General features: G+C 47.6%; 1 protein-coding gene across 1 annotated transcript; it reads left to right on the top strand.

The window, feature by feature from the left end:
• The first annotated feature begins 2200 nt into the window (after positions 1–2200).
• Positions 2201–25020, top strand: GLRA4 (glycine receptor alpha 4). Its single transcript, XM_008973051.5, has 9 exons — positions 2201–2652; positions 5746–5876; positions 6166–6233; positions 6473–6696; positions 6836–6918; positions 8482–8622; positions 11522–11736; positions 17117–17266; positions 23238–25020. The coding sequence occupies exons 1-9, from the start codon at positions 2582–2584 to the stop codon at positions 23526–23528; spliced, it is 1374 nt and encodes a 457-aa protein (XP_008971299.2). The 5' UTR covers positions 2201–2581; the 3' UTR covers positions 23529–25020.
• Positions 25021–25720: the final 700 nt, after the last annotated feature.

The following is a 25720-nucleotide window of genomic DNA, read 5'->3' as shown; positions in this document are numbered from 1 at the left end:
ATGCATCTTTTAACAAATGTTCACTAATTGCCTATAGTGTGCTGGGGATTTGGTGGATGATGTGTCTCTGCTCATCAGGGAGCTTGCGATAGTAGGGGAGACAGGCAAGTAATCTGGTAATGTGACAGTGTGACAGAGTGCTGCAAAGGTGAGGGTCCTGTGGGAACACATTGGACAGTCTCCTATCCTATACCCAAGGGACATGGGGGCAGCTCCAGAAGTGTTCCTTACAAAATGACAACGAGACTCAGTCCAGAAGGGTAAGAGTGGAGGGAAGAGTACTTTGGATAAAGGGAACAACATACAAAAACACCAGGAAGCTGGAGAGACAGAACAGGAAACTCTAGATGCATCAGTGGGACAAGCAGAGTGACCAACCTTGGGCTGCAGCCTGAGAGCAATGGGGAACTGTTGAAGCAGGAGAAGTGACATGTTGAGTTTTGCCAGAGGAAGTGAGTTACACAGAGGAGACAAGAGCCACACCCCTCCCCGCCAGACCCCCAGCAAGGAGCTCTGTCCTGGGAGGTTCTGTAAGGCTCAGTTCCTGCCCATGGAGTGGGGATCATGATGCTTAAAGGAAACAAGGAGGGAGGGTGAGCAGATGAAAGGGCAGCTAAAGATGTTTTAGGTTATTTTACATTTACTGACCATATAGGCATTATTTGAGACTTGTAATGTTCTCAGTCCCAACTCCAAAAGCCCAGCACCCCTGCCTATATTTTAGTGTGCATTTAAAATTCTCTTCTTACCCTTTCATTTATGGTTTGAAAATTTCTCTTCCTTAATAATAACACAGCCAAAAGGGAGCTGCAGCACAGGTTCCACTCACGGCTACCTCATTATTAATCCTTCCATATAGCCAATAGGCCATGTGGAGGAGCTTCCAATCCCCTCAAACCTTCTCTGGCAAGGTTGAGGAGGCCACAGTCAGCTCCAGGATTGAACCTCAGAAGGTGGCACAGACCCCTCCCCACAGTATGCAATCAGAACTCCGCAGAACTGGCGGGAGAGTTCCCCCTGAGGGAGAAATGAAAACGCTTGGCTTCTCACTGTTGTCGTTTTGGAGGAGAGTGTGAGAGAGTGAAGATACAGGGGAGGTGGAAAGAGAAAACCGGGAATGGAGAGAAAGTGAAGAAGAAAGAAGCAAGGCAGACAGGCACAGAAAGTGAGACGCAGAGAAGAAACTGCGAGGAAGATTGGAGATGGAGATGGACAGAGGGTCCGTGAAGGAAAATTTCAGGGAGGGGGGAGGAAGAGAGGAGTAGAGTGAAAAAAAGAAGAGAGAGCAAGACGAAATGGGGGAGGGGAGAAGTCTCAGAGGTGTTTAGATAACACACCGGAACATTTGAGGAAGAGTCAGGCAGGAGAAAATGGAGCTGCCAAAGCACCTTGTTGCTGTAAGCAAATGTGCAGGAGGCAAGGGAGGAGGCCAGCCCACCCCTCTGCCTCTGTCCTCCATCCAGGGCTGAGGGCCACTAGGTCACTGCTCTTGACCCGCTGCCATTCCTCTGAAGCCTGCAAAGCCTACTGTGTCCCAGCCTTGCTCTGCATCTCTGTCCCTTCCCATGAGCCAGGCTGGGGAAGGAGTGTCTGGGAGGAGGAATTCTGAGAGCTATAGAGGACCCCAAGAGACGACCTGAAGGAGGAAAGCAGGCACGGGAATGGCTGCACAACTAACTACAAGGGCGAGGTGGGATGGGGGCAGGTAGACAGATGAAGGGACAGACAGACTGTCAAGCAGGCAGACCGCACTTGAGGAGGGTTCCCAAGTTCCTCTGTATCATGCACCTTCTGTGTCTCTGTCCAGAGAGTTGGGGGAAAGCTATTCCTGCCCTCAGCCTCTTCACCTTCTCTCTAACCTGAAGCTGTCAGCTTGAGAATACCTGGTGGCGCTGCCTAAATCCTCTCAGGTCTTTTTCCCCCTGGTAACAATCATTAGGACTTTACTGTTGGGCTCCAGCTTGGCTCCAGGATGAAAGGAAAGCTGGTCGGGAGTGGGAGGTGGGGGGCGGGGGGAGCAGGGCCGCTTACATGCCCTCCTGCAGCTGGGGAGTTAGAGGTTGGACAGAACACCTCTGGCCCTCCCCAAGCAGCCATGGCAGCCCAAGCTCCTCCCTGGCACATGGGCAGGCTCTGAACCCCACTCCAGCTGCTGCCGACTGTGCCTTTAAATTACTGCTTTCGGAGGGTGCATCTAGGGGGAGGTGGGAGGCAGGAAAACATCTTCCTACCGGTCTCCCTCCTCCCTCCCCTCCAAGACTCTTCAGGGTTTGGAGAGTGATTGCTGCCCAGAGAGAATCTTTTCCAGCTCCCAGCTGGCAGGCTAAGGCCCTCCGGAGCCCAAGGCGAGCCCAAGCAGAAGCCAGTAGGGTTATCTGTGTCAGGATCATTTCCAGGGGAATAGTTCTGGCCCCTGGCAGGTAAAGACAGGCCAGAGGAGAAGAGGCAGAAGAGGAGAGAAAGCAGGCTCTTTGAGAGCAGCCCAGGTTGGAGAAAGGCTCTGTACTTTTGGCGTTCCTGCGGGGATATCCCCTCTCACGTTGGCAGCCAGGCTGAGAAAGGGCTTCAAGATCCCCGCAGAATGACAACTCTTGTTCCTGCAACCCTCTCCTTCCTTCTTCTCTGGACCCTGCCAGGGCAGGTCCTCCTCAGGTGAGCTGAGTGGGGGTGAGAAGGAGGTGCATGCAAACACTAGCCAAGGGGGATGGGCAACCTGGGCATCTGGCACACTTTCCTCTAAGTTTGCACAAAGCCCGCAGTCTGGAGGGCTTCAGGGGAGGACACGCCCTCCCCCAGTTAGGACCCCAAGAGCTTTTTATTAGAGATGTCAAGGCACCGGTCATGCTGGGAATGTTTCTGCACAGGTGGAAACTTCCTAGGCCTGGGTAGGGGCTAGGCAACTAAGCCTCAAAATGGAGGGTGTCTGCCCAGCCACCTAACGCTGTTTCCCTATCATCTGGGCCACACACTGCTCAGATTGCTAAAAATGATGGCAACATCTGTCAACTGCCAGCCCAAGAGGCTTCAGGTAGCAGGGGTTTGCCCCAAGACCACATCAGGATGGAGCTGGGCTAGACATTCTTTGGCCTTCTGCAGTCACCCTGCCTGTGCTCACTTGGTTGCTCCCTATTCCTTGAGGAGGAAAAAGTAGCAGTCACTTCCTGTGCTTGCAGGAAAGACAGGCTTTGGGCTCCCTGTAAATGTTCCCCCACCAATTGCCCCTTTCTCATTAGACCAGGAGCCAGCCTAGGTTGGCAGGGTGAGCTGAACAGGAAAGATGGCTGTAGCCTGGGCTGACCTGATCGTAAGAGGAGTGCCTCCCAAGGTGGAGGGGGTCAGTACCACTGCAGCATACTCCTCCTCCTCCTCCTCTTAATCCAAGAAACATCGCAGGGCTGCTTGCGTCTGCAAAGCCTCCTGCCCCACTGTTTGCAGACACATTGGCTGGCAGGCAGGCAGGGATGCAGAGCAGGGCAATAAACTTCTAAAGAGTGAAAAGCAGCTCAAAGTAGAATGGCAGCACAGCTGGAGTTGACAGGAGGATGCAGGCAGAAGGGGGCACCACACTGGGCCTTGCAGGCCCTCCAGGAGGGGAGGCTGCCTCAAAGCTCAAGCTCCAGTAGCAGCATTCCCACTGGGGCTTGGAAAGCAGAGGCAGTTAGAGCAAAACGGGCCCTTAGAGAGTCTGGAGTCCAAGTCCTTCGTTGTACATACGGAAACTGAGGCCTAGAGATGGGGAGTGACCTGCCCAGGGTGGCTCAGCTACCTAGCACCAGAGTTAGAGTTCTCTCCCTGCGCCACCCCAAGACTTTACATGAGAAAGACTGTCAGCTCTGGATCCTCCTAGGTCCTGAAGGTGTTTAGGACTTTCCAGGAATGAAAGAGAGGAAGGAGTGGCTGCACACGGTGACTCTGCTCTCAGGTCCTCAGACAAGTTAGCCCCAGAAGAGGGTACTGCAACAGGGGCTGGGGACCAAGACTGCTAAGCCCATAGCCTGTCCCAGGATACTAGGTCTAGGCTTAGCAGGAGAGGTGACCTGAGAGTGGGGCTGAGGACGGCGGGGAGGGTCCAGTTTCTCCACGTGCAGGACCATGTGGCCTCCCAGCAGGCAGGTGGCAGGTGGCCAGAAGCAGCAGCAGCACCTGGCTAGCGTGGTGAAGTCACAGACTTCTGCTTGCTCCAGCACCACCACCAGCCTCCTTGGATTTTCAGAGCCTGCCTCTGTCCCCAGGGTAAGGGCTTCCTCTTCCTTAGAAGATTCAAGGAGGCAGGACTCTAGACGGTCAAGGTGGGGCTGCCACTGACCTTCCCCTACTTTGGCTCCCTGGTAGCCCACCCTGGGCTGCCTGCACCATAGTATTGTGATAGATAGAGCTAGTTTTGAAGTCAGTAGCTCTGGATTTGAATCCCGGCTTTACCACTCACTGGCTGCATGATCATGAAGAATTCACCTCACCTTGCTGATCCTCAGTCTTCTCATTTATATAATGGGGGTAATCATAATACTTAGTTGAGAGGACTAATGTGAGAACTAAACTAGACAGAGTGTGTAAAGCATTTAGCATGGTGCCTTAGCTATTTTTATTATTCTATCCGTCACTGGATAGTACATGGATCTACTGGGAAAGAGGAGCCCACTGGCTCAAAGAAGACTAGTCCCCAGCAGGACAGCAGTTACCCTGCTGCCCAGTCCTACAGTGCGGCAGCGGCAGTGACAGTGGTGGAGTCGGCTATAGAGCAATGACAGCAGGCAGGAGGGAGCAGGAGGTGCCTGGCCCAGCCTGGAGTCCAGCTGAGCTCAGCCCTGAGCACTGCTCCTGTCCCCAAGGCTTTGCTAAGCTCCTAGTCCCTAGTTTATCTGTTAGCTGGCAAGTTGGTAAGTAGGCATATGAAAGGGGCTTTGCTGCTATTAGAGGGAAACCCGTTAGGGGAAAAGGGGGCTGGCTTCTAAGCTATGCCAAAGCACGCTGGCTCCTTCCTCAAAATCAAGCTGTTAGCGGGGAAAATACGGGAGTTGACCTCAGCATGTCTACCCTACCAGGAGGCTTTTTCCCATCCCTAGAGTCCTGCTTCCCCACCATAGTTGCCAAAACTAGTTCACCTGCCTGCAGTGGCATGGTCCTTAACTAAAACGTAGCTCAAACATAGCTTCCTGTTGGAGCACACACCAGAAGCCAAAACTCCCTCTTCAGAAGCTGGGTCCTACTTCCTGAGCAGCCCAGCATAAAGCCCAAGCAACTGAAGCCAACTTTCAGAAATACAAGTTGTCCTTGAGCCCTTCCCATCCTTGACTAGGCTAGACGGGCAAAACTTTGTAGTAGCCACATCATTTCCCACAAGACATCACTCATTGAGTGTTTTCCAAGTACCTTCAGAAAGAGAACACTGGATGAGGCCTCAGCCTAGGGTTTGAGTCCTGACCCTGTCACTAGCTCTGAGACTTTGAACAAGTCAGTCCTCCTTTTGAAGCCTCAGTTTTCTCATCTGTAAAATGGGAATAACAGTCCTCACTCCCATCTCACTGAGAATTGGGAGGGTAAGAAGACCTGCTGTCTGCGAAAACACTTTACTAGTACTAACTGGCAGGCTGCCGTGTTGACTTATGGCGTTTTTGTTCTCATTTTGCAAATGGCACCCAGAGACCCATTGTCTTCTATCCTCCTGCCTGAGGGGTATGAAAACTGAGAGTCTGTGATAAGTGCAGCACACAACTGGCCTCAGACTTTTTTACCTCTCCTGTCCAGGGTGGCCTTGGCAAAAGAGGAAGTCAAATCTGGAACCAAGGGGTCCCAGCCCATGTCCCCCTCTGATTTCCTAGACAAACTTATGGGGCGAACATCTGGATATGATGCCAGGATTCGGCCCAATTTTAAAGGTAAGAAATCTTCATCCTATAAAAACTCCTCCCTCCCCACCACCTTTGGCAGCACACTAGCCAGCCAGCCCCTATTGCCTTCCCTAAGGAAAGGAGGCTGGAGGTCCAGGGCTGGGGCTGGTTCTAACAGCTCAGAAGGAGCCTCCTCACCCCATTGTCCATGGGCCTGTGTATCTGGCACTGATTTCTCCCAGCAGTGCCCTGGCCTGCAGCTCAGGGAAGGAGTTCTGGAAGCTGCTCCCAGCCTCCTGGAATGCCCTGCCAATGGCCTGTGCTTTGCTACCCTCAGGCCCACCCGTGAACGTGACCTGCAACATCTTCATCAACAGTTTCAGCTCCGTCACCGAGACCACAATGGTAAGGGATCTCCCTGCTCCCCACTTCCAGCCTAGTGTGAGTGGGAGGAGCCCACCAGATAACAAGCTGGCATCTTTTGCCATATCAGCCCAAGGAAGGCTCCTTCTCCAGTGAAAAATGCCTACTGCCCCTGAGATGTGTTCCCAACATTCCTCCTCATGGCCCTCCTGCCCCTACAGGCTTGCTGGGCCCCTGGGAATGGCAATGTTTCTGAAGGGCCCATATCTGCACCCTCCCAGGACTACCGGGTGAATGTCTTCTTGCGGCAACAGTGGAATGACCCTCGCCTGTCCTACCGAGAATATCCTGATGACTCTCTGGACCTCGATCCCTCCATGCTGGACTCTATCTGGAAGCCAGACCTGTTCTTTGCTAATGAGAAAGGGGCCAACTTCCATGAGGTGACCACGGACAACAAGTTACTGCGCATCTTCAAGAATGGGAATGTGCTGTACAGCATCAGGTGCACCGGGTGGATAGCCAGGAGAGTTTGCGTTAAGGGGAAGAATTTGGATGAAGACTGAGGGGTGGGAGGAGGGTTCCCTTGCACTGTGATGGGCCCCAGTAAGCCGATGTCACTTCTTTCTTACTGTCCCCACTAGGCTGACCCTCATTTTGTCCTGCCCGATGGACCTCAAGAACTTCCCCATGGACATCCAGACCTGCACGATGCAGCTGGAGAGCTGTAAGTGTCTATATAGAGTCACAGAGAGCCTGGAATAACAGCCAGTTAACCCGACCTCATGACATCACAGACAGGAAAAGGGCCACTCAGAGTTGGGAGGAACTTACTCAAGCACACCCAGCCAATTCTTGGCACAGATGAGACTAGAAACCAGGGCTGCCTAACCCCTAGCCCAGTGTGTTTTTCATCCCCACGTTATTTGCTGATCTGGCTGTTCCATGGGGCTGGGGAATGGGAAGGCATCAGCCTTACGCACAAATGTGTTTGTGCTGTTTTGGGGGGCGATTTGAGCGACATCTTCTCTGCCCAAACGTATGTCCCCTCTCACAGTGCCGGAAGTAGTTCCACCTTTACTTCTCTTGAATTAAGACATTGAAGATGCCTATAAAAATGCCAGAGTGGGCAGGGTGGGGGCACTCGTGGAGCCCTGATTCCCCACAAACATAGATAACCTTTGTAGAGAGGTAGGAGATGACAGTTCTAGGCACAAGACAGTGCCTAGAATGAAGAGGTCAGCCAAGGGCTCCTCTGTGGCAGGGGTGCCAGCCTAGAGGGGCTGCCCAAAGTGCAGAGGAACCAAGGATGACAAGGTTGGGTCATCACTTATTTCCACTCCCTCCTCATCTCCTGGGTCAGGGGAGACTGTTAGATCTGGAGCCATCCACTAGATGTTCACAGAAGAAAGCTTATAAGGCTGTTTCCAGCATAAAATAACTGTGATGAATAGAATGTGTCCTATGTGGTCAGCTCTTTAGAGTTCTTAAACCACTTTCACATCCAGGCTCTCAATATCCCTTCACGGCAACGCTGAATAGTGGGGAGAGCAGCTACTATAATTCCCATTTTACAGAAGGGGAAGCGACTTACCCAAAGTCACAGAGCTACTCTGGGTCAAGGCCCAACACTGGATGTCTGTGAGCCTTGGTGTTTCTGCTCCCATCTCTACCTGACATGTGCAAATATGGTCATATACGTGGCATGAGCCCTCATGAACTGCTATGTATGTGTGAATAACTTGACATGTTCAGACATTAGCTTTAAATTTGCCCCAACTCAAGGCCCTGGCTAGGATCTATGGTATGCACATTGTCCCATGCATGACTGGCAGGATATAAATAGCTGTCTCCTCCCTGAGGTGATGTGGCAGAAGCCCTGGCTCTGAGGCTAGCTCAGCTTAAGACATGTGTTCGGTACACATGCTTACTCCCCTCGGCTTGAGATATGGCAGGAGGCTCCCAGCTGTGTTCCTTGACATCTTTCCAACCCTCTTGACCTGCTTTCTAGGTCTGTCAGAATAATTTCTCTTTGGGCTTTTCTCAAGCTTGAGAACAGGGTAGGAGAGGAGTCTGTAATCTTCCTGATTTACCTGCCCACTCAGGATGGGCCCATGAGACAACTGACCAAGTGTCCTCTCCAGAAAAGTTTTCCTTTCCATAATGAGCATGAAGCTCCTAAACCCCAGACCTTACTCCTCACCTGTTCTCTCCTGCCTGTTCTGATCCTACCCCTACCCCCACCCAGCATCCACACTCTGCAGCCCTCTGCCATCTCTGTCACTTTCAGTTGGCTACACCATGAATGACCTCGTGTTTGAGTGGCTGGAAGATGCTCCTGCTGTCCAAGTGGCTGAGGGGCTGACTCTGCCCCAGTTTATCTTGCGGGATGAGAAGGATCTAGGCTGTTGTACCAAGCACTACAACACAGGTAAAAACCAGGATCTTTATTGGCTGTGAGCCACAGGAGAACCTTCAGATGTGAGGCAAGGGGACAAGGCAGCTGGCCTCTATCGAAGGTTCAATCTATGTCAGATATGGGGCCAGGTGCTTCATATAACTTATTTATTTGTGACAGCAACTATAAATACCATTTTTCAGAAAGGGAAAACTGAGGTTCTAAGAAGTTAGTTAAATCAAGTGTCCAAGTCGCACAGCTAGTAAATGGCAGATTTAGAATTTAAATCCAAGCCTTCTAACTCCAAAGTCCGTGTTCTTGTTCCTGTCGCATGCTGCAGAGCAAATGACAGTGGGTGGACAGTTTCCCACTTTTCCTGGGGTCAACTTTGTGTGGAAGCAGGGAATCCACATCTGGTAATAGGGAGTGACTATGCTGAACCCAGAGGGAACAGGCCTGAGGGCAGTGGCCAGCTTACAGTCCACACCTCCCACTGTCGCTACCACTGCCAGCTCTCAGGAACTTCCCAGGTGTGAAATGTCAGCTAAGAAGTGGAGAAGGGCTGCTTTCCCAGGCTGAGCATCTGCCCCCCTGCAGCTTCTCTAAGAGTTGCTGGCTCCACATTTTCCCTGACAATTTGTCTGCGTGGAGCTCTGACCCTGAAATAGAGGCAGCAGCCTGAAGAGGGGAGATCCCGGGTCCCTTCCATGGTGGGCTGATATGTTTTGGGTGCTGCCCCATGAATATGTGTGTGCATGTATGTGGGGGTGTGGGGAGTGGGAAGAGGAAAAGGCCATTGAATTTAGAAAATGCAAGGGGGAATGAAAATTGATATAAACTTTTTGGAGTAAAAAAGTTGGCAATTTGTATATAGATCAGTGGTTTTCAAACTTTGATGTGCACTATATTCCCCTGGGGAGTCTATTAAAATGTTGACTCCTGGGCTCTACCTCTCAGAGATTCTGATTATGGTTACCTGTACTTGGAGTGATGCCTAGAAATCTGCATTTTAACAAACATCCTGAGGATTGTGGTGCAGGTGGTCCAGCAAACATGCTTTGAGAAACTTTAGTCTAGAAGCTAAAATTGTGTTTCTACTTATTTATCCAGGAATCCTACTCCTTGAAATGTATTATATGGAAATATTCCAAAATACTGCATTGGCCTTAGGCCCCAAGGGGGCTCCTGGGTGGCTGTTTATATTAGCAAAAACTTGGAACTGTTTTAAATATCCACCAATAGGGCAGAGGTTAAGTAAATTACATGTGCGTCTGCTTGGTGGACTAGTATGCAGACATTAAAAGGAATGGTTACAAGGTGCTTATATCAATGTGGGAAAGTAGAAGTGAAAAAAGGTAAGATTCGGAGGTATAAATACAGAATGATTATATTATGGTAAAAGAAACAAACCAAAAGCATGCATTTAAAAACCTTAGGTGGAAATAGCACTAAATGTCTCTAAAGTAATGTGATACAACAGATAAGAGCAAGAACTTTGGAGGCAGATAGAGCTGAGTTTGGATTCTGGCTCCATCATTTACTAGTTGAGCGCCCTTGAGAAATATAATTTAATCTCTTCATGCCTCCATATTCCTATCTGTAATATGAGAGATAATAATTTTACTTGCCCCAAAGAGTTGCTATAGGATTAAATGAGGTAAAGTATATAAAGTCAGGTCCCTTAGTAAGGGTTTGATAAATGTAAGCTTATGAATATTATTATTCCTTCTCTACTTCTTATTTTTTCTATACTAAACAAGTTTTAATTTTGGAATTAAAAACAAAACTGCTATTGCAAAAAAAAAAAAAAAAAAGAAGACGAAGAAGGAAAGAAAGGAAAGAAAGTATAGGTACCTAATAAAGGCATGTCACGGCAAGAATCCCAGGGTGGGATGAAGTGAGGTGGACTCAGGGAACAGTAAGAGGTCACAGCATCATACAATGTGTCAAAGCCATAATCAGTCGTTGACAAAATCACTGACTTTGAAGAATCAAGTAGGCCTGATAAGACTAGACCTAGGCCAGAATAAAATAACAATATATGCATCTTCTCCTTCTTGCTTGGATTATCCTGAGCCTCTGCTTCCAAGAGAAGCTCTGCGTTAGTATTTTCTTAGCCCTAGGGCCCTGGAAAGCAGAGTAAAGTGAAGTCTGGCAAAGGAGGTGGAGCATTGGTCGGTGTGCCTGGGCCAATGCACTTTTTGTTGGTAGAATAGAATGTTGCAGCCTGATGCTCTATGGGAACCTGCTCCCCGCTGTCTGGAGCTGGTCTCTGTTGGGCACTGTTTTCAGATGTTTGCTATCTGGCTCTTCTCACTTGCTTAAGACACAAGCAGTGTTTATCCCAGTGAATTGTTGTTGCTAGAGAGCTTCTGGGGCACTAGCAAGCACAAGCATGGTCCCTGAGATCTAAGTGGAGTCTAAGCTAATTGTTTTGTTAATAATGATAACAATAGTAACAGCTACCTATGTGTCAAACACCTCAAATACATTATCTTGTTTAATTTTTCCAATAGCCCAGTGATGCAGTTGGTATCACTACTCTGTTTTACAGGCAAGGAAACTGAAGCTCAAAATGCTTGGGTGTTTTGCCCAAAGTCACACAGTGGAAGGTTCAGGATTCAAACCCAGGCAGTCTGACTCTGGAGCCCTCCTGCTCCTTATCCTCTTGCTGTGTGGTCACGTGAAAGTCCTTCCGCTGGAAATGAAAGTGCTGGGAGCCAAAGGCCAAGTCTTTGATGGTCGCTCTGAGAGCTTCCTTAGTACATACATCTGGCATTACCTGGGGCCATTATGAAAGGCTCATTCATGGGCCCAGCTGAGGTGCCCAGAGGCTGGTCAGTAGAGGGCTGCCCTAATCCTGTCCTAATCCCCTCAGGCTCAGCTACAGGCTGGGTACCTGGGGCCTGACACCTCACCTCTCTCCTTGCAGGGAAATTCACCTGCATCGAGGTAAAGTTTCACCTGGAACGGCAGATGGGCTACTATCTGATTCAGATGTACATCCCCAGCCTACTCATCGTCATCCTGTCCTGGGTCTCCTTCTGGATCAACATGGATGCTGCCCCTGCCCGTGTGGGCCTGGGCATCACCACCGTGCTCACCATGACCACCCAGAGCTCTGGCTCCCGGGCCTCTTTGCCTAAGGTGAAGAGACATGCAAGGGAACTTGCTTGCCATAGAGTACCCCATTTCCCATTCATCCCAATGTGCCCTCCTGCTCACCATTTACCTTGGATTTAAGGTTGAGAAGACCCACTGGGCAAAAGCTGGTGTCCTGCATTCTCTCTACCTGTAATATACTGCTAATAACATTGTTGACAATGTGGAGGCTGGGGTTAGGGATACTATCTGGCTAGGGAATGAGGAGAGACAGTGCCTTACTTTGACTCTCTTCAGGAAATACTAGCATGTCCAAGGTCAAAAGATCCTCAGCAAGTAGAAAGTCCTACTGCCTCATAATACAAATGAGGAGAATACAGCCCAGAGTGGTAAACTAACCTTCTTAAGATCATGCCTTATAAGAAACAACCAAAAGAATATCAGAGTTTTGAACCAATTTCTGTCATCTTACTGTATCAGAAATTAGAAACTATCACAAAGCGCTCTAGAGATATTATCCATTCTTTTGGGATGAGAAAATTGAGGTAGAAAATAGCAATTAAAGTCAGTGAACTCCAGTTGTCTGGGCCCAGTGATGTTTTGATTACACAGGAAGATTTGTGCTGATGGGACTGGGCACAGATTCTCCCTGCCTCATGTCTTCATGTAGGGAATTTAGAGGTCACCTCAAAGTCCTTACAGTCAGCAAGACTCTGAACGAATCAGGGAACAAGGCCATTTATTCATTCAATAAATATTTATTGAGCATGTACTATGTACCAGCCACTGAACTTTGTCATGGAAAAATAACAGGAAGCAAAAGCAACACAGTTCCTTGTGGATCTTACAATGAACATATTCCCTCTTGCACTGATTTGTTGGGAACCAGGCCCTGTGATCTCCCATCTCTCAGTGCTTGTTCCTAAGAAGACTTTTTACTGGGGGCTTACACAGCAGGTAATTTCAGACATCCATGGTGAATTTATGAATTTGCTACATGGCGGGGGTTGGGGAGCTAGTGATTAGGAGTAGGAGATTGGGGTCAGACAGATTTGGGTTTGTCTCCCAGGCTCATCATCTACTAATAATTTACCTTAGGTAAATTCCTTAACCTCTCAATCATCTTGCCTATAACATGGGAATAAGAATATTACCAGTTCCTGCTGGGAGCAGTGGCTCAGGCCTGTGATCCCAGCACTTTGGGAGGCTAAGGCAGGCGGATCACGAGGCCAAGAGTTCGAGACCAGCCTGGCCAACATGGTGAAACCCCATCTCTACTAAGAATACAAAAAAATTAGCTGGGTATGGTGGTGTGTGCCTATAATCCCAGCTCTCGGGAGGCTGAGACAGAAGAACCACTTGAACCTGGGAGGCAGAGGTTGCAGTGAGCTGAGATCGTACCACTGCACTCCAGCCTGGGCAACAGAGCAAGACTCTGTCTCGAGAGAAAAAAAAAAAAAGAATATTACCAGTTCCATAGGGTTATTGCAAAATATAATGTATTAACACACAAGACAGTGTTTGGCACATAATAACTGCTCAATAAATGTTAACTATTGTTATAATTATCAGGTGTCAACGTTGAAAAAACTGAGTGATGAATCTCGGGCTAAAGCAGCTGGTGTTGTCCCTAATTATTTTTGAGTTGTCAGAAACCCTTTGAGGTGATCCAAAACCCTATAGGGATAAATGGTGACAAAACTCAGATCAGAATCACATGTCCCAGGAAACGTTGTTAGAGATCATTTTCTGTAAATGTGTTTCCTAGATGGACAGGGATATTGGCAAGGCTCTGAGAGGCAGGCTGGACTTAGGCAAGGGCTACACGGCCAGACCAGGCTGTGATGGTCATGTTTTGATAATGATGTTGTAAGGAGACCAGAAGCAGAAAAGTAGTTCAGACCTAAGAACCCTGCCCTAGTTTATTGCCTCTGCCATGCAAGGTGATTCATCTCTAAAGCAGGGAGGTACCGCAATTTATGCCTTATTCTTGCCAAGAGAACTTCCTTTTCTGGTTCCCTCCTGTGAGTGAACATAATCCATCTGCTCCCAGGAATCACTTAGTTTCCTTATTTGGAAAAAAAAAAAGTCTCTGTTTGAGGGTTGTTTGCAGCATTTGGTACCTTCTTGTCAGATTTTAATGACTTCTTCATGGCCTCATTGGCCAGTAAGCAAAATATCCAGGCCTGCACCCTGAACTAAATAGCCTCATTAACCAGCCCCTCAGAGCAAGGGACTCAGTAAGCCAGGGACTGTCTGCTCACTCTTGAGTTTGTGCAACATTAAGTTTGGTGGGTGCCCATGAGGTCAGGCCAGGGGCTTCCAAAAGTCACACCAGTCTCACACCCCTAATACAACTCTAGTGTCCAGAATGAGAGTGGTAGAGGCTTACTTTGTAAGGGAACTAGATTGGAGTGGCCATTCCTCATGTTCCCAGGAAACAACTGTTACTTTGCCTTTATGGTGCCACCAAAGGCACTGATTACCATCTCTTTGCCAGGACTTTGATCCCCTCAACTGCAGGGAGCTCAAAGCAGAATGGAAGGACTAAATGGAAATTTATTCCAGAGGCTAGGAGATTAGACCTAAAGTTGCAGCAGGGAAGGAGCCACTTCTATCTAGATCCTATCATCTAAATGGCCTACAGCTATTGGGGCAGGTAGTGGAAAGGAGGGTAGAGAGCAAGCAGAAGCCAGCAGATATACACATCACATGTTGCTAAACCATCTATCTGTTCATTCATTCAAAAAAATATTTACTATAATCCAGAAACTCAGCTAGGCATTGGAAGCAGAACGGTGATCGAGATAGAAACAGTCCGTGCCATCGAAGAGCTCACAGTCTAGTGGAGGGAATGGCCAGGTATGTGATGGATGCTAAGAAGTTGTAGGTAACCTGAGCACATACAGCAGGACAACCAACACAGACTGGGATGATTAGGGAAGGCTTCCCAGGGGATGTGGTATCTAAAATGAGAGCTGAAGGATGAGTAAAAGTTATCCAGGTAAATGAGAGAAAGGTTAGAGGAGATTGGCTCTTTGGGAAACTACACCACAGCAGATTACAAGGGGAGTAATGAAACTGAACAGGTAGGCAAAGGCTAGATATCATGATAAGGGGAGCAAAGACTGTATCGTAAGGGTAATGGAGAACCACTGAAGGATCATAAAGGGGAGTGATATAATCAGATTTACATTTTGAAAACAACTCTGGCTACTGTTTGGAGAACAGATTGGAGGTGGCAAGAGTAGATGCAAGGAGACCATTCAGAAAACTTGCAACCCTTCAGATGTGCTAGGATAGCAAGTGGACAGATTCCTGAGTTTTTGTTTTTGTTTTTTTGTTTGTTTGTTTGGTTTTGTTTTTTAGACAGAGTCTTGCTCTGTCACCCAGGCTGGAGTGCAGTGACACGATCTCAGCTCATTGCAACCTCTGCCTCCCAGGTTCAAGCAATTCTCCCACCTCAGCCTCCCTAGTAGCTGGGATGACAAGCATGCGCCGCCACCACACCCAGCTAATTTTTTGTGTTTTTAGTAGAGACAGGGTTTGGCTATGTTGGCCAGGCTGATCTCGAACCCCTGGGCTCAAGTGATCTGCCTCTTGGACTCCCAAAGTGCTGGGATTACAGGCATGAGCCACAGCGCCCGGCCGAGATTTTTAAGATGTATTATTGACACACTTATCATTAACAGGACTTTCTTCCTAGTGCTTAAAGTGTCTTTTTCTTTGATGGTCTAAGGACCTTCATGGCCATCTCTTTATAATAATGAGTAATTACCTCATTATTGATCTTGATAGCAGGTATTTGATATCCTTGGGAGCACTGTGGGACTGAGGGATGGTGAATGAAATAGGATGCCCTCTTAGTAAGTGGCAAAGTAGAGACACCAAAGGATGCTTCATCAGGGTTGTCTAGTAACCCACTGCCACCATCTCAGTGACATTGCCCTAAAAGAGTTAGAGCAGGGTTTTTCACCCTTAGCACTCTTGCCATTCGGGGCCAGATAATTCTTTGTTGTGTGTGTGCATGTGTGTGTGTGTGTGCATGTCTGTATGTGTGTCTGTGTGTGTCTGTATGTGTCTGTATGTGTGTTTGTGTGTGCGTGTCTGTGTGTTGAAGGCCAGGCAGGGAGCTGTGTACTGTAGGATGTTTAGCAGCATCCCTGGCCTGTACCCATTAGATGTCTGTAGCCACCTCCTCCCTCAAAATTGTGCCACCAAAAATGTCTCCAAATATTACCCAATGTCCCTGGTGGGGGACAGAGTTGTCCCCAGTTAAGAATCATTGAAGCAGAGGATTTATTTATCCAGTGAAACTTGCTCCTTACCTGGGGTCTGCAGCACCCTCACTTCCCATCATAGCAGCGGCTGATGAAAGAAGTGGCCTGTCCGAAATTCTGTTCTTGCTGGGGTGCGCTATGTGGTAAGCTCAGCAGCTCAAAACTAAGTGGCAGGTAATTTGGTTGAGAAGATGAAAAGGTCTAAACCTGAGCTCTGTCCCCCACTCCTGGCCCCATCCAGCTGCAATGCCTGGAAGAGGCCAGAAAGTGGGAGACAAAAGTACTTAGAGGCTGCCAAGGAAAGCAGTGAGAGGAGAGTACAAGGGACTGGATAGGTGGATGCCAACCACATCTTGCAACTAGCAAAGCATCCTTAAAGGGGTGGGTGGTGTTCCCTCAGTATCCCTGCCCTGTTCTCTCCAGGGTGAGAGATGAGGCCCCAGCTTACTACTGAGCTAAATTCATCAGCAGAGCCTTTCCAAAAGAGCAACAAGGAAAACCACAGGACCAAGGGAAGAACAGGGGTGGAGGAGGGAAAGGAAGGAACTCCTAGTATGTCAGTGAGACCACAGCCTAAGTAAATGGCAATGCCACTGAATTGAAAGCCCAGAACCCTCAGGTCCTAGTGCCACCTTCTCACTGGGTAATCTTGGCTAAGACCATCTGCTCTGGGCCTTAAGTGTCCTCATGTGTCTCACATCGGAATTGTGAACGCTGCCTGACCAATTACCACTGAGGCTGTGAGGACCCTAGGAGATAACAGAGGGAAGACAAATGCAGTGTTCATGCTCATTGCTGTTTATTGAAACAAAAGAATCAGAAGAAGATCAGAATGAAGACAATAATAAAAAGCAGAAGCAGAAGTACAAGAAGAATAAAGAAAGAAAGGGAAAGAATTGTAGGAAGGAAAAACTTGTAGAAGTAGAGGGTGGAGAGTGCGAAGAGGTGGAGTATGATGGGCAGTCCGATCTTTTCCATCTGGGCTTTCAGACAATGGGATATGTCGTGGAAGGCTTCTTTAAACACCAGAAGAAATTCAGGATAAAGCTCAAAAAGAGCAGGCAATCGATAGGGGTTGAAAATCCACTCAGTAGGCCACGGAAGGACTTCAAGAAGGTTGATCGTTCTGTCGCTGGATGTTGTAGGTGTCCTACGTGAAGGCAATCGACATCTGGATGGCTGTGTGTCTGCTCTTTGTGTTCGCTGCCTTGCTGGAGTATGCTGCTGTAAATTTTGTTTCTCGTCAGCATAAAGAATTCATACGACTTCGAAGAAGACAGAGGCGCCAACGCTTGGTGAGTACAACTAGGGAGCGGCCCACTGCCTTTCTCCTTTGGACTCCTTCCTCCCTACTCCACCTCCCCACAAACCAAGACCCACCCCAGGGCTGCAAGGACTAGATAGGCAATCAGAAACCCTGGATTCATACGGGCGCAGTGGCTCACGCCTGTAATCCCAGCACTTTGGGAGGCCGAGGTGGGTGGATCACCTGTGGTCGGGAGTTCGAGACCTGCTTGATCAACATGGAGAAGCCCTGTCTCTACTAAAAATACAAAATTAGCCGGGCATGGTAGCGCATGCCTCTAATCCCAGCTACTTGTCAGGCTGAGGCAGGAGAATCGCTTGAACCCAGGAGGCGGAGTTTGCGGTGAGCTGAGATTGAGCCATTGCACTCCAGCCTGGTCAACAAGAGCAAAACTCCTTCTCATAAAAAAAAAAAAAAAAAAAAGAAAGAAAGAAACCTGGATTCTAGTACTAAGCTGGTCACTGTTAAGCTAAGTACTTTAATCTCTTTGATTAATTTAATCTCTTTGATTACTTTAATCTCTTTGATTACTTTAATCTCTTTGATTCTGTAAGTCAGTATAGTAGATTGATTAAGGGTATGGGCACACTGCTTGACATAGAATAAGCACTGAAGATATGTTAGCTAGTAGTAGAACCTTACCAAGTTAGCTAATAAGAGATTGCTTTGCCAGGCACGGGGGCTCACGCCTGTAATCCCAGCACTTTGGGAGGCCAAGGCGGGTGGATCACAAGGTTAGGAGTTCGAGACCAGCCTGACCAACATGGTGAAACCCTGTCTCTACTAAAAATACAAAAATTAGCCGGTGTGGTGGTGGGCACCTGTAATCCCAGCTACTCAGGAGGCTGAGGCAGGAGAATCACTTGAACCTGGCAGTGAGCTGAGATCACACCACTGCACTCCAGCCTGGGCAACAGAGTGAGACTCCATCTCAAAAAATAAGTAAATAAATAAATAAATAAAAAGAGATTGCTTTGAGTAGTAATTGCTCCCCCACAACCGGGAGGAAGGTAGCCCAGGTTGTCATACACTAATTGGTGGTTAAGAATTCAACAATCAGGCATTGGTGTCTTTCTAGGGGAGCATTATAAGAGGACCCCCATAACTAAGTTGGAATTGAGAAACCACCACTTGCCTGTTCTGACTGTTGGATTTCTTCTTCTTGATCTTCATTGGGTGCATTAGAGTTGTTGGGCTTGAGTTGTTGTTCTCCCTCACTCTTTTCTGTTAACCTCATTTCTTCTACAGTAAAGTGATCACCTGGGGAAATATAAAAGAAATCTTGTCGTCATGACAACAGAGGCAGTTTACCCCCAATTGCCCAGACAATAGGTGCTAGGTAAGTTGTCATGACAACAGAGGTGCCTGGGCCAGCCTCACAGAAGCAAGTGTCCAATTATGAGCAAAGCTGAAAGGCTTAGCTGAGCTACATACTGGTTGCTTAACCATTAGAGACACAGAGTTCTGGTCTGTCTTCAGCTCTGACTCCATGTTTTCTGTCTAATCTGGAGGCTCTAAAGCCAGAGAGGCAAGAGCATAATGACCTCTGGTGGATGGGAAACAATGCTGTGAACCCACTCTTAAAATCCTGACTCTAGCTTGTCTGGGCCACACTAGCACAAGGAATGTTCTCTCCTCTTAACACACCACCTCCCACCTCAGCTGCTCCAGGGGCACCCCTACCATATGTCCGCACTAAAAATATCTCACAAACTACCTCCTTGGTTTCATGTCCCTTGCTAAGGTCCCTTTCTGCTGAGGGCAGGGCTCCTGTCTCATCTAGTGGTTTGAATTTATCAGTCCCTACCCTTTAGTCCTTTAGTTGGTCCCTGGGCAGTACGCCCTCTAGTGGACTAATCCACAACTACATGTCCTCGAGTAGGACTCATTCTTCAAGAAACCTAAAAGCATTTCCTAACCCATACCAAGGGTTAGAAAAATATGTGTATACACCTAGCAGAAGGGCAAGAAAAAAGGACACTCCATTTTCTTTTTTCTTTTTTTTTTTTTTTGAGACGGAGTCTCGCTCTGTCGCCCAGGCTGTAGTGCAGTGGCGTGATCTCGGCTCACTGCAAGCTCCGCCTCCCGGGTTCACGCCATTCTCCTGCCTCAGCCTCCTGAGTAGCTGGGACTACAGGCGCCCGCCACCACGCCCGGCTAATTTTCTGTATTTTTAGTAGAGACAGGGTTTCACCGTGTTAGCCAGGATGGTCTCGATATCCTGACCTCGTGATCCGCCCGCCTCGGCCTCGCAAAGTGCTGAGATTACAGGCGTGAGCCACCGCGCCCGGCCAGGACACTCCATTTTCTAAGCTAACTGTCCCCACCCCCTCTTTAGCTGTGTCGAACAAAACTGCCTGCAGGTACCAAAATCTTATCTTTATAGGAGTTTTGATCTTGGTGCCTTCTCAATGCCTACCTTGGAAAAAAAAAGCAGACTGCCAACCAATCCAGAGTCCTTTCACCAGCTAAGTTGCCTGTATGGATGTCCCAGCAACAAAAAGGCTGCCATTGTTACTGTAGAGCTATTACAGGTTGACTCTAGTCCCACCTCCTTTCCTGAACTCCTGCAACCGGCAACTGCCTGCAGCCTGTCCCCTCCTGCTCATATATATAGGCTGATCCTGAGCTCATAATGGAGTCTGTCATGACCAGTGCTCAATTATTACAAAGTTACAACAGCAGCCTGGGCCTTGCTTAGGACTCTGGGGCCTGCCTAAAAGTGGGCTGAGGCTTTTTTTAACGTGAATTATTATTATTATTAACGTGAATAAAACTGAAAATCAAACCCGTGCCATTCGTCATGTCCTTTTTTGAGTCTTCTAAAGTCACTGTTATCCCAGGACCTGTAGCAGGTATTTTGGAGGCACCAAGCAGGCTGAAAAAATTGTTGGAGAGTTCATCCATTTCTAGAACCTCTGTCCGGGCCCTACTGCTCCAGCTAGGGAAAAAGAATTCTTCAGTCTGAGAGGGCAGGGAGAAAATCCATGTGATCTCCAGGGAACCCTTAGCCAAGAGTCAGTTAGGAGTGTTCTAGGAACCAGCCAGCCATTCACATCTTTTCTTCTCAACTCTCTCCTCAACCAACAACTCCATAGCATGGTGGCCCCCTTTCATGTCACTGCCTAAAGTGGTTTACTTTTTACCCATGCAATCCTACACTGTCTTCCCGGCTAGTCCATAAGCTTCCCCAGGAAAGGGAAGCTCTTTTTCATCTCCTCAGCAGGCCTTAGCACCAGGCTCTGGCCACAGCAGTCATGTAACCCAGCTCACCAACTTTTACAGGCTGATTGGAGAGGACTGTCTTTCAAACTGGACAGAGCAAAAGCTTTGCCATGATCAATAGAATAACTTGATAACTGGAAGAAATTTCAAAATACTGCCCAGTCCTCTCAAGGGCTTGGTCCCAGAACCCTGCCCACCTCTCTTCATCCTCCAGCACCCTCTTCATTCCCCATTCTCTAATCCCTTTTTTTCTAGCCCCTCTCACTTCAATACAAATCACTCTTTCCCATCTCCACACTTTACCTCCTACACTGTGCATTCCCTCCTTAGCGTGGTTTTGAGATATCTTCCCTCTCTAGCTTCTCAGTCCTTCTCCCCTATAGATAGCCAGGGGAAAAAAAGTTCTATTTTAATAGGCATGTAAGCCACAAAGTGGTATTTAAGGCTCCAATGTTCCTTTCCAGCACACACACACACACACACCCCACACACAAACACCCCTCAGAATTTGGCCTAAATAGAGAATACCCAAATGCAGGATGCCCCACCCCTGGATTTCAAGCCACTCATCTTTGCTCCTCCAGGTACAACAGGTGCAGTATGTTAAAGTCACAAAAAGCCAAGACCAGCTTACTCTGTTGGCCATATTTTCTCTCCTGTGTGAAATGGCTTTTTCCAGCCTGGGAAATGTGTCCAAATAACTCCCTTTAGATTTACTATGATTGGAGAAAAGGGAAAATAATTAGATCTATAGAAACAGAAATAGCAGTTGGATCCAACTTTCCCCCTCAGAGCTTTTTTGCCAACATCCTTTGCTTACATCCTCTAGCCAGGGTAGGGCTCAGGGGATCAGGGTGAGTACTGGGCAACAGGGTCATCTGAGGGACCCTGAACTGGAAATCAAGGGAGAAAACCATTTTACTTACTCCCCTCATTTTAAAATTATTGCAAAATATTTTGTTTGCCTCTGGTTCTTCACCTCAAAAATGGGTCCAGCACAACCTCCTTTGTCAGAATAGTGTAAAAATGAATTACAGAGTACATGTGAGGTGAACCAAGGCCTGTCTTTATGATGACAGGTCAGTTTCTAGTCATGTCATTATCAAGGGTTACTAGGACCTACAACACCAACATCTCATACACAAAGTCACTTTTCTTTTTTTTTTTCTTTTTCTTTTTTTTTTTTTTTGAGATGGAGTCTCGCTCTGTCACCCAGGCTAGAGTGCAATAGCGCAATCTCTGCTCACTGCAACCTCCACCTCGCGGGTTCAAGCGATTCTCCTGCCTCAGCCTACTGAGTAGCTGGGATTACAGGTGCCCGCCACCATGCCTGGCTAATTTTTGTATTTTTAGTAGAGAAGAGGTTTCACCATATTGGTCAGGCTGGTCTCGAACTCCTGACTTCGTGATCCGCCAGCTTCAGCCTCTCAAAGTGTTGGGATTACAGGTGTGAGCCACCGTGTCTGGCAAAGCCACTTTTCAGTGTGTTGCCATAGCTGCAGAGGTCCCACGATAAAGACCCTGTGGTGTCCCTCTAACTGAGAGAGACAGAGTGTTTAAAATCTACTTTATCCACATTTTGTATATATCTATGTCATACCTATACAATATACACATATTTTTTTCTTATAACTTATAATAAATACCTCAGGTAGCCACAGGATGACCAACTCTTCCTGATTTGCCTTGCACTTCCCCAGTTTCAGCCCTGAAAGACCCAAGTCTTAGGAACACCTTCCGTTCTGGACAAACCGAGATGACAGTTTGCATCGTCCTCCAAGAGGCCATTGCACTTCAGGTGATTTCTTAGATACCTGAAACTTTGACTCTAAAACCATGAATACTTTAAGAAATTACCACCATCTTTGAAGGAAGCATTTCTCAACCCTGTCCTTTAGAAGTAAATAAAATTAGGCTTGTTAGGGTTGCATATAAAATAAGACTAAATAGGCTGTGAATGGGGGCCTGAGGGCCTCATATAAGTAAAGCTCTCTCTATTGACACTCAGAGGTTTTGGTTCTCTCTCTCTCTCTCTCTCTCGCTCTCTTTCTCTCTCAACTTTATCTTTCTGTCCCTACTTCCTGGCTCCTAGCTGCGTTTAGCTACTAAAGGTTGTCAGCTAACTATTGGAAAATGGACTTTTGGCAGTCTGCCGCGTTACTTAGTGCTTATATAAAATTTACCCCTCACTGGGCATGTGTTTATCCTAATTTGGATAACTCATTGGGTTATTTAAAACTTTTGGAATTTTCAGTTTTAAGTTGAGATAAATTTTAAAAGATACGATTCAAAAGGGGAATGAATTCTGAAGCTTTTGAAAGTCATTAAAGTCAAGTTTACTAAGACTGAATATCTCAACTTCACTATCTAATAGTTTTGTTGTTTTGTTTATTACCAGTCAGAGATAAGTTGACATTGAGATGTCCTCTCACAGTGGCCGGCACTTCACTGGATTTTAGATAGCTCTAAATGATGTTTTGCATTTTACATGGGTAGCTTAGAGCCTATCTGCCATGGAATCATGACATACACTATATAAAGCACGTAGAGCTGCTTAGCATACATCTATCTCATGAGTAGTGTTGTGACCATAAAAAGCATGCAATGGGCCTGTGTACCCAAGGCACCTTGTCTGCATAACATTCCCTATGAGATATTGATGGGTGGTCTGTTCTCTATCCCTCTGCCTTTGAGCTTTGACCTCAAATTCTGCCTTTTCTTCCTTGTAATTCCAGGAGGAAGATATCATCCAAGAAAGTCGTTTCTATTTCCGTGGCTATGGCTTGGGCCACTGCCTGCAGGCAAGAGATGGAGGTCCAATGGAAGGTTCTGGCATTTATAGTCCCCAACCTCCAGCCCCTCTTCTAAGGGAAGGAGAAACCACGCGGAAACTCTACATGGACCGAGCCAAGAGAATTGACACCATCTCCCGGGCTGTCTTCCCTTTCACTTTCCTCATCTTCAATATCTTCTACTGGGTTGTCTATAAAGTGCTACGGTCAGAAGATATCCACCAGGCTCTGTGAATAGGGTGGGAGCTATAGAGTCCTGCTGCTGGCCTCCTGCTTCCTCCTGGGTGGGCTTTCTCCCTCAGTTAGACTCCATTAGGGGTTTGGACAGTTCCTTCCTGATCTCCCACTCAGAACTTCAACTACCAGTCCCAAAGCTATGTGGGCCTATATTGCATGGTGCCAATGGTGGCTGTACTTATAAAGATGGCTTATCTACCCTAGTCCATATTTTCTCCATACTTTCCCATTTCTCATGAGACTAAGGTTTGGCCACATTCCTGGGGCCAGGATGACCTTCTGCCCTTGCTGGAGCCTCCCTGTTTTCCAATACTCCAGTGGAGAGTATTCAGAACACTGCTGCTAGATTCTGGCATTTGTCATCTTAATCTGCACCACTTCTCCCCCTGCCACCTCCCACCCAGAGCCTGGCCATTACTCTGTCCTCTGTCCCTCCTGCTGCAGATTCAAATGGTGAGTTTCTCCTATCCACAAGTGCTGCCCTGTGGGGCCTAGTCAGGTTTCCTTGAAGTGAGAGGAAGGCAAAGCCGCAAGTTCCCCACCTCTCGAGAGGGTTGGAACAGTCATAGGCTGCACTGGGCTAGCGACTATATGGCCCAACAGAGAGGTGTTCAAGTCTCTTGGGAAGCCCCACACTTTGTCTTCATCCCTTTTCCTATTGCGCTTGTCTGCTGTTTCCTGTTCACTGAGATACTCCTCTTGTCTGTCTCTTAGTTTTGAGGAGAGCGTTCTGAGCTGATCAGGGTAGCTGGTTCAGAAATTACTGTCAGAATTGGGGCAGAGACTTTGGGTTCTCAAAAAGACTAACCTTCCAGATCCACCTGAACATTCTGGTCTCAGAAATATTTGTTCCGTTCCCTAATTAACTAGCATAGTGGCAGGATCTGTTGGACAGCTGGGGAGTGTAAAAAGAGAAAAATACTTGTTCTTTAAGAAACTTACTTTATGATGCTAGAAAACTTTTGAGAAAAGTGAGATCCAAGGTAGTGGAACCCAGGAGGAGTAGAATAGAGAAACTATTCTCAGAGTGTCTTTTGTTGGCTGGGCTTTCATTTGTTTCTTCTTTCTCACCAAAGTCTATTTTCCAGGGCCCTTCATTTCCAACCTGGTCTTTCACCTCCTTTTGGTATGCAAATAAAGGTGCCGCTGCAACCTTGTTAAGGATAGAATGGGCTTCAGGTTTGCTGGGGAGGAACTAGGCATGTAGAAGACCCCTATACTAGATCAACATTGATTTGACCAACATCAGGGTAGCAGTTGTAGAAGTTAAAGAGCCATAATTCAGAGTTGTTTCTTCACCCTTCTTGCTCCATAAGGAGAAGCAGTGAGTAGGTGTAGCAGTCAGTTGAAGCTACCAGAAATGTCAGAATACAGAGAGTTGGTGTGGAAGAGCCCACTTCAGGCCTGACATACCACTGGGACATGGGGAAGCATGTGCCTGGCACACTGAGACCTTTGAAGTGACCAACTGTGAGTAACTGAAACAGGAGAGATTAAAGTGTGGGACTGACACTGGAAGAAAGAAGTGATCAAATGATCTCTTAGACATCTTGTCCTTTTCTCTGGACCTAGAATAATTAAGCACATAAGTCCAGTCTCTCTCTCTGCTTCTCTCTTTCTCTCTCCTTTTCTCTCTCTCTTCCTCCTTCCCTCCCTCCCTCCCTCCATATGGTGATCCAAATTGAAAGTCAATAAATCCAATGGCCAAAGCTAATCCTATAATCAAACCAAGAGCTTGATTTGTCTTTATCCCTTTTCCTATTGCGCTTGTCTGCTCTTTCCTGTTCACTGAGATACTCCTCTTGTCTGTCTCTTAGTTTTGAGGAGAGCATTCTGAGCTGACCAGGGTAGCTGGTCCAGAAATTATTTTTATTGGCAATATTATAACTCTGGTGCCAAGCAGATTTAAAACAAAATAACTGGCATAAGGGAGCAGATTGAATTGAGAAGGGCAGAAAACCCCTGTTTTCCTATTTCTGCCCAGGTAGTGCCAATCAATGAGAGGCCACAAGCAATACTCCTTTGAAAGGAGCAGAGAGCATCTCTTTGATACTCTCCATGGAGGGGCTGGGGTGTCAGGCTGCTGCAGCCCGAAGGCGGGGGTAGCGGGGAGGGTGGACTATGGAGATGAGCTTATTGCACAGAGCTCTACTTGTTATAGATCTTGTCCAGATGGGCCAACTGCACAA

The sequence above is a fragment of the Pan paniscus genome, chromosome X, assembly GCF_029289425.2.
Source record: "Pan paniscus chromosome X, NHGRI_mPanPan1-v2.0_pri, whole genome shotgun sequence".
NCBI classification, from domain to species: Eukaryota; Metazoa; Chordata; class Mammalia; order Primates; family Hominidae; genus Pan; species Pan paniscus.
This window is presented reverse-complemented; position numbering and strand designations above follow the sequence as displayed.